This window comes from Chrysoperla carnea, chromosome X (genome assembly GCF_905475395.1).
Source record: "Chrysoperla carnea chromosome X, inChrCarn1.1, whole genome shotgun sequence".
Classification (NCBI taxonomy): domain Eukaryota; kingdom Metazoa; phylum Arthropoda; class Insecta; order Neuroptera; family Chrysopidae; genus Chrysoperla; species Chrysoperla carnea.
In genome coordinates, this window is record NC_058342.1 from 25,273,949 (window position 1) to 25,283,086 (window position 9,138).

Below are 9,138 nucleotides of genomic sequence, written 5' to 3' on the forward strand. Positions count from 1 at the left end.
CTTTGTGCAATAAATAGTTGAGGAGTGGGAAGTGCCAAAAATACCACGAAAAGATGCAAATCCGTTATAAACAAATTAAATTATTTGTTTAAAAAATTTCAAAATACGTGAGATATTATACATAAAATAAAACTGTGAGTTCTGTGAACAAAACAAAACATTTTGATCGAAAAAAATATCCATACGACCTTTTATTGAACGGTCCTAGATAAAAGGTAATTTTTTGTGCATCATTTTTAACAATGAAGCCGTGGTTTTGTAATTTTTTTTTTCACCATCGTATTAAGCGCCATTATTTTCTATAAAAATAATCAATAAGATTCGCAAATCCGATAACACATTATTCGATTCTTCGAATCGATTGACTGTTGTTAAAATCCGACAGTCCAAGAATTAATCGTTCTATCCAAATCTATAAGTCTATGAATTATAACAATTTGTTCAAACGTTATAGAACTTAGGCCTTCTAAATAAACTTTCTCATACAATTCTTAACAGTTATTTTAGAAAATTCCTTTCTAGTTGAGTGGGAAGTTTTATTTTTATTTTGGAAGTATCCTACCAAAAAAATTAAATGCAAAATTTTCAACTCCAAATTCATACCATTTTTCATATCCAAATAAAAAAATTATTCGAAAATCTATACAGGTATAGAGATAAAGTCAAAATCGATTGTAACGACGAAATTAAAAGGTCCCGGCTGAATCCCAAACACATATATGTATCTATCGACTATATTATAGGGATGGCGAACCAATGGAACGTGATACAGTATTTTGGGCACGCCACCGATCACCAAGATTCAGTCATTCGTGATCAAGATTCGTCACCCCTGAGCTATAACAATATTGGTTATAAAGACTATAGCGACCAATAATCATTATCGGCTGATATATCGGCTATAACAATCGACGCATGCGCATACACATTTTATCAATTCAAAAATACAACATTACAATACTATTCTGAACTCTATACAATTTATTTTGAACATTTTAACTTTATTTTGGACCTTATTAACGCATAAATCGATTATAGTGACGATCTATTAAAATTGATCCAACATGAGAAAATATGCACATACTTTCCTTTTAATACAAAAATGTACATATCACTTATAACGACTGTTGATCCCTTCAATGTCGTTATAACTGATTTTGACTCGGTTTTTGGAAGTGTCTTCATTTTTCGGCAACGGCAATGAAAATTCTCATTTATCATACGATTATACGTTCGCATGTCAACCCGAACTATTCAAAATGTATCTGATATAAAATACTAGAAAATCTTTCGATAGATATGATTTCGTCTATTGGTAGAAAAAGGTACAACTTTAGACAAATTTACATAAGACAATCTGTTACCGACAATGTTCAATAAAGACACTTCCATTCTAGTAAAAGTTAATTATTGCTTGTTGAAGGCTGGACGACAAGTAGAAATATGGAAAATATAAATTTTATGATTGACCTTTTCGAAATAATTTCGTATACATTTTAAAAGAATTTTTGTTTGAATTAAGAATAACTTGGAATAAATTTGTTCATGAGATTTCTTCTTAAATATAATACAGCCGAACTTTTGAAGTAGATACCAAGAGATCATCATCGTAGAATTTGGTTTCAATAACAATATTACCACTGAAATTTAAAACAAAAATCGATATTAATGGAGTGTACGAAAAAGTTTCTGTTTAAATCTATTGACCTTAAAGAAAGAAAGAGTTTGAACACCAAAGTTGTTTGATTATGGAAAAGTATCTCTTTGGTCAGAGCTAAACAATTTGCATTGTGCTTCTTATTTAATACATAATATGTGGCAAAAGAATCTGTGTTCCAACCGGGTGTCCCACGACACCTTAAGTAATTTTTTTTTATAGAATATCATTCATTAAAAAAAAAAAACATACTTTAAAACATTTGCAGGCATCATCTGACTTTCAGGTGCAGCTTCTATCAAACTTTGCCATGTGTTTGTTGAACCTGGTATTACAAATCCAAATTCGAAATACCATTCTTCGAGGCATCGTCCTTTAAATAATACTTTCTGGAAATGAAGAAATAAGAAATTTTAGGTATAATAATTTCAAGTTTACCAAAACTTCCTTTGAAGTGGTATCATAGAGATCGAAAAAATATTGAAGATTATCCGATCCCTTGTAAAAAAAATTGTTTATTTAAAAAAAAAAAATCTTTACCTACATAATGGTACCACTTTTAAGGTAATGGTCCAGGGTGCACCCGAAAATTTCGAACGAGATGGCTACGTCGATATTTTAATACCAGTGAATTACAACCTCCCAAACCAGGGGAAGATAAAAACATAGCAACATCACAAAACTTGTGACAGATAGATAGTGATGCCATATTGTACAAAATTTTATTCATTTACCTTCAATCGGGAGGAAGATACATATGTCCAAAGTTTTTTCAAAAATCATAAGATCAAGGAATTTAGATGGGAAAACTTGATGCAAAGTGGTAAATAACTTCATTACTATCTATCTATTTCTCCTCTAATTGGGGATACAAAATTTAATTTTGGTGCAAAAGGGCAGATAGAACGATACCTTTGATTTGTATTAAAATTTCGAATAAGCCATTTCGCACGGATTTTTCCTGTTCATCTCTCGGAATATAATTAGAAATTAAATCATACTTGTTCTAAACGTAATTTAGTCATTTCTTCGACAGAACTAAAATTAATTTCTCTTGATACAGCTCGACATTTTAATATTTTCTTCGGTACCCGAGCTTCATGCTCCACATCCGGTACACTTAAATCTTCAGATCCCTGCCAATATATTTTACCAGTATCCACATCTCTTAAATTCATCCAATTACTAATATTACTGAATTAAGGAAAATTTTATGCAATATGTGTTTCAATGAGATGTACCAACATGACTCACAATTATTAACTTGTTTGTGAAATAATTTTGAGGAAGAAGGGACTGATCACGATTACCAAAAACCTATTCCGGAAGAGCACGATCAAATACCGCCAAAGTCATTTTCTAGACTTTCACATATTCATACAGAAACAAATTAAGATTAAACTGTCGGAAGGTAGAATTTTTTTGTCAAATAAACTAGGTTTTTGGAAATTTTTTGCAGAAATTCACACGATACTTCGAAAAGTGTACGTTAAATAGTCAAATATTTAAAGCTAGCTCAAATCAAAGTTGAAGTTCAAGATATACGTTAAAATTTTAAGTCATAGTTTCTAACCTAGAAAAGATTTGTATTAAGAAATAATATTTTCCTCCATTTCTGCTGAGTTACTAGAGGAAGAATGCTCAAACTATTACTTCAAATTATACAGTTTTTGTAATTCAAAAAGGTAGATCTCTGGGAAATTAAAATATCCGTGTTCTACTGTACAGGCTGAATGGGTGGGAAGCTGCCCCACTCTAGATTTGGACAAGCAATATCTCAAAAAATTGTATTCTTCCTTTTTGTGATATCTCGTTGAAAATTAACAGTTTTTTCCTGTGATTGCATTCATACACTGATCCACGGATTGGCCATTCCTTCAATGAGATCCACGGAGTTAGCACGAATCTGCGGGTTTATTGGCTATTTGGTTAACCCTGTGATTGCGTTCATTCATTCCCTAACTATCAGAAAATCTGAGAAAAGTGCTAAAAACTTTTAATATTCTGTTCACGCTAATTATCTACTTCAAATTATCTTAACATGAGACCCACACGATACTGGCCGAATAAGCTCACCCATTTTATTGTAGATTTAATCGTCGAAATTCATTGTTAGGAAATCGTAACCTCGCCGTTTTGGGGCCGATTTGCTAAAACGAATATGGTATATATAAAAAATAAACTTTTAAAACGCATTTTTAACAAATTAATAAAACTGATTATCAGTAGTCAATTAAAATCAATTAATAACAACGATTTTACAAAAAAATACCGATAAATATAATTATAACCTTAAAAAATGGACATATGTTTAAAAGGATACACTTGAAAACCTTGTAGTATTGCTTGTGCACGTTTTGAATTTTGTGCCATTATTAATTATTTTAATATTTGCATAGAAATTTACGAAAATTTATTGACAACTTATTTACGAAAAAAACTATTTCTAAAAGACACTTTACAAGTCAACCACCTGTCAAAAATATAATAATTTGTATGTTTCATGATTTAATATTTAGATGGCATTATTAGTACATTCTAAAGGCATATTTACAACCAATTTTTTTTTGTCCGTAAAGTGTAATGGTGTATTTACATCGTACGTTACTGGTGAATATTGATAAATTGTCATCCTACCATATTCGAAAATAGTTAGTTTTAATTTTAAAAACCTATCTTGTATATTATTTCTTTAGCCCGTTTTCCTGTCCATACGATTCTTCCTTATTCCTTCACCAAATTCCATAATATACCCTTCAATTTCAAGCTTATCGTGGTGGCTACCGACATAATCGACTCACAGTATAAAAATATACTCCTTATGAAAAAACAGGCTAGAGGAAATTTTACCATTTAATTTTGTTCATTACTTAATTTGTATATCTATAATATAATTGTCTGTAAATCAAAATAAAGTAACTGACGGGCATCGTACTGTGGAATTCTTCATGGGTACCTCATATGTACTAGGATTCGTGTTCATGTACCATAGTAGTAGTCCATATACTATAGTCGATATTCAAGTAGCAGTCCATATACTATAATGTCTATGGTTAACATGCCCGAAAAAATTGATAAATGGCACTGGTTGACGTTAGTACAATCTTGTGCTGTTATGTTTGACCGCGAACGTTTGCTGGGGCGAATAGTTTATTTTCGATTTTTCGTATTCTTTGATCATCTTTGATAAAAAGTCGTAGTGAAATTGAAATTGTTGTTAAAAGTTTGGGAAAAAAAAAGTGACTTCAAAATATGAATGTAAATATTATTATCAATGAGGTAAATATTAAACTTGACAAACATGATAATTCAGAAGTCTTAATCAAAGAGGAAATATTAGAAGATGAAACATTAGAATTAACCAGTGCTACAGTGCAAGAAGGACGAATTAAAAATGAACAACTAGAAGACAACAGTAATGATATTAATGTGAAATATGAACAAACTCATGAAAATGACGAATATTTATCTACTATCAACAACGGAAACATAAAACTTGAAAAACAATTAAACACAGAATTCATTATTAAAGATGAAGTATTAGACGAAAAAGTTTTAGAACCACAATGGATTCATTATACAAAAAAACCCTTGTCACGAACCCACAATGAAGAAAAACAATTTTCATGTGATATTTGTAATAAATCATTTTCTCATAAAATCAGTTTAAATGGACATAAACAGATTCATAGTGGAGAAAAAGCATTTTCATGTGATATTTGTAAAAAATTATTTACTGTTCGGAAAAGTTTAGTTCAACATAAACGTATTCATTCTGGAGAAAAAGCATTTTCATGTGATATTTGTAATAAATCATTTAGAAATAAATATAATCTAGGTCAACATAAATTAATTCACAGTAGAAAAAAATCATTTTCATGCGATATTTGTAATGAGACATTTACTCAAAAAAGCTGTTTAAATGGACATAAACGGGTGTCTCACAATCGAGAAAAACCATTTTCATGTGATATTTGTAATAAATTATTTACTTGTCAAAGTAATTTAGTTAAACATAAACTAATTCACAGTGGGGAAAAACCATTTTTATGTGATATTTGTAATAAATCATTTAATTATTCCGATTATTTAGTTCACCATAAACAAATTCACATGGGAGAAAAACCATATTCATGCGAAATTTGTAATAAGTCATTTGCTCAAAAAAATAATTTAATTGTACATAAACGAATTCACAGTGGAGAAAAACCATTTAAATGTGATATTTGTGATAACGCATTTATTCAAAAAATCAATTTAATTCGACATAAATTGTGCCACAATGGAAATTAGATCTTTTTCACACAATGTAGTCTAACTAGCTTGAAACACACCCGCTTCACTGGGCTTAAAAGTAAAAGTCTCCGCTTTATAGCCTCAACCTCTCTTAGATTAGATTAGGTTTGAGTGGCTGTTCTGGGGTGGGACACACTTAGACCATAAGGTCCTTTGTGATACCGAAAGAGGGTTGGTCCATCTCCGATCATTACTCCATGAACCATTTGGAGTTGTGTATAACAGCAAGAGTGCTTTGACGTCGACGGACTTTAGGTCGGAGAGGTCGTCAAAGAGAGGCCGGCTCAAATAAGTCCAGAGAAGATGAGACATTGTTTCCTCTTCCTCACCAATGTGACAGATCCTGCAGTAGTCACGATTCAGTATGCCTGTCGCCCAACCACATCTCTTGATATGCACTATTTTCAATTTTGTTAAATGTAAAATAGTCATAATTCATTGAGTATATCAGAAAAGTTAGCAATGAATTGTTTGACATTTACTATTTTAAATTTTTACAGAATTCTTTAATTTATGGTTCAAAATGATGATCGTAGATCTACTCCATCTATAATCATAATTTTTTCTATAATCATAATAAATTATAGCTCATGTGTTATTCCGATATATTAGCTATATTGCTGTACAGTTTCATCAAAAACCATTCGCTAGTTTTAGCGTAACAAACAAACAAACATCCTTACTTTCACTTTTATAATATATAAGGGTAAAATTAAATAGAATATCATGGTAATAAAGAAAAAATTAATGCATCTTTGAAATTTTCCACAGTTGTTGTTGTGTTTCCACGATGTAAATACTTTGTAAAAAAAAGTTGACCTCTCAGGGGCGTACCTAATCCCCTTTTTTGGGGGTAGTTGGAAGTTTTAATCGGTGTTTTACAAATTGCAAAAAAACTATACAAAAAATTAAGAAAAAGTTCAATTAATAGTTCTAGCTGAAGTATTTGTGCACATTTTTTTTTCGACTTTGTAGCTTCAAAATTGACCGAGATGTGAAAATTTTAAAATGGAATTTTTTTGCTCATTCAATCATATGTAAAAGTATTCATCTTGTAAACCGTTAGAGATAGACCAAAAGTTTAAATATAAAAGTTATTTCTTATAAAAAAATAAACAACTTTTACGACTGGATTAACTGTCTATTATCCCACAGCTCATTCGACTGTGCTTGCCTGAAACTTATTAGAGCACAGTTTAGAAGGATCATGGGACTCTTGACAGGGTACTGTCGATTGAACTACTACCTTCATAACATGGGGATCTCTGATGAAACCGTGAGAACGCAAAGAAAAACGAGAATTTACACTGTCCAGTGTTGTGTCGGTCAAGTGTTAAAGTTTTTAAATTCCTGTTTTTCTTTGCGTTTTCACGGTTTCATCATGCATCTACGAGATTAATAATTATGCAGAGGTTACAGGGCAACAATTATTATTATTTTTTTTTTATCTCGCGAATTTCCTGTGAGTCATGCAAACCGAAAGAAAAAAATAAATAAATAAACCGTAAAGTTTCGTACGAATTTGCTAGTCTCATCTTTTTGTTTGATTAATTAAGTGTTAAAATCCCCTAAAACTTCCTACACTCCAATTTATTCAAAAATTCTTAAAAACTATTTTTCTTCTTATTATCGCGTTGAAAAAACGCACATACTGCAGTTCAAGTGGGTGCAACGTACGGTCGCCGTTTTTTATTTGAAATATGTAATAATATCACAAACATGGAAAATAAATATAAAATTATGTAATATGTATCTAAAATCAAATAAAATAAATGTTTTTGACACAAATTTCTGCGTTTTAATTTATTTTTGTGTACTTATACCAGTCATCCCTAAAGTGGCCTATATAAACCCTGTAGAGGTCGATTCCTAGCCACCAAGGAGTTTGTTATCAAAAATAAAAATTGAAGTTGCATAAGATGTAAATGATGGTTAACAAGAATGAACTTACCTTTAAGGACACTCGTTTCATTTAGAGGGGTAAAAGTTATTAGAGGTAAGAGACAAGGCCAAGATAATAATAATCTGGCAACATTGTGTATTCATTGTATAAATACACACACATAAACGCATGGTACCAATGTTTATAAAAATAAACATTTTCAAAAAATGTATTTTTATACCCTATGTATGAAATATATTATTAAGGTATATTAAATTTAGTCCCAAGTTTGTAACGCTAAGAAATATTGATGCTACAAACCAAATTTTGGCATAGGTGTTCATAAAATCACCTAATTAGTCCATTTCTGTTTGTCTCAAGAATTGAAAAACGAAGAGGAGATATCAAGCTGAAACTTTTATAGCGTGTTATAGACATAAAAAGTGGTTCTTTTGTCCGTAGGACCCATCTTGTAAACCGTTAGAGATAGAACAAAAGTTTAATTATAGAAAATGTTCCTTATAAAAATAAAAAAAAACTTTTGTTTGAAGCATTTCTTCATAAATAATCTTTATTTTTCTCTGAGGGTCCAAATTATGGCAAAACTTAATTTTTCATTTTCCGCGGAAAGGGCATGTTTGTGAACAAGATATTTCGATAACGTAAAACTGAATTATTTCTATGTTTAAAAGAAATGACTTGCAATTTTATATATTATCAAAATCAGTCCAGTAGATAAATGCATATTCCAAAGTTCACACAGCCATAGTGAAAGCTAAATATGAACTTTTTTTACAGTCAAACTTCAGTAAAACAAATTATACAGAGAAAAAATCAAAATGTACGCAGAAACTACATAGTTTAAGCGAATTTTTCTAAAATGTAAAAGAAGATATCTTCATAATTCTCTAATGTATGTTATCGAATTATCAAATTGACGTCAACTTGTTAACAAAGTAAGCCCAATACATGAAAAATCCTCTTTGCGCGTACTTTTATGCTACCACAGCCATGTGTAGAAAAATAATTCTATCTAACAAAATAAAAGATACAATAGAAGAGAGAACGGTTTATCTTTGCACATAAAAACGTCCGTCCTCAAAACCGCTAATTTCTGCTGAACAAGTCCATTAGTTCTTTTGGCACACGTTATATATTTTTTTTATGGTAAGAAAGTGATAATATATGGAGGAACTAGAACTAATGCGTTTTTTATTATTTGTTCATAACTCAAAATGGTTTACATTTTTTAATCATCGTGATCATTGAGACTTTTGAACTATGTAGAGATAAGGAGAACCAT

General features: G+C 30.5%; 1 protein-coding gene across 1 annotated transcript; it reads right to left on the bottom strand.

The window, feature by feature from the left end:
* Nucleotides 1-541: 541 nt before the first annotated feature.
* LOC123302532 (retinal rod rhodopsin-sensitive cGMP 3',5'-cyclic phosphodiesterase subunit delta-like) lies at nt 542-4,062 on the bottom strand. Its single transcript, XM_044885503.1, has 4 exons — nt 3,981-4,062; nt 2,659-2,842; nt 1,910-2,046; nt 542-1,640 (listed from the first exon to the last, which is right to left on the bottom strand). The coding sequence occupies exons 1-4, from the start codon at nt 4,028-4,030 to the stop codon at nt 1,559-1,561; spliced, it is 453 nt and encodes a 150-aa protein (XP_044741438.1). The 5' UTR covers nt 4,031-4,062; the 3' UTR covers nt 542-1,558.
* Nucleotides 4,063-9,138: the final 5,076 nt, after the last annotated feature.

Coding starts and splice junctions, on each gene's coding strand:
- LOC123302532 (XM_044885503.1), bottom strand. CDS start 4,030: ATGGCACAAAATTCAAAACGTGCACAAGCAATACTACAAGGTTTTCAA. Junction 2,843..3,980: donor ATACTACAAGGTTTTCAAGT/GTATCCTTTTAA, acceptor CAGTAATATTAG/TAATTGGATGAATTTAAGAG. Junction 2,047..2,658: donor CTAAATTACGTTTAGAACAA/GTATGATTTAAT, acceptor CTTCATTTCCAG/AAAGTATTATTTAAAGGACG.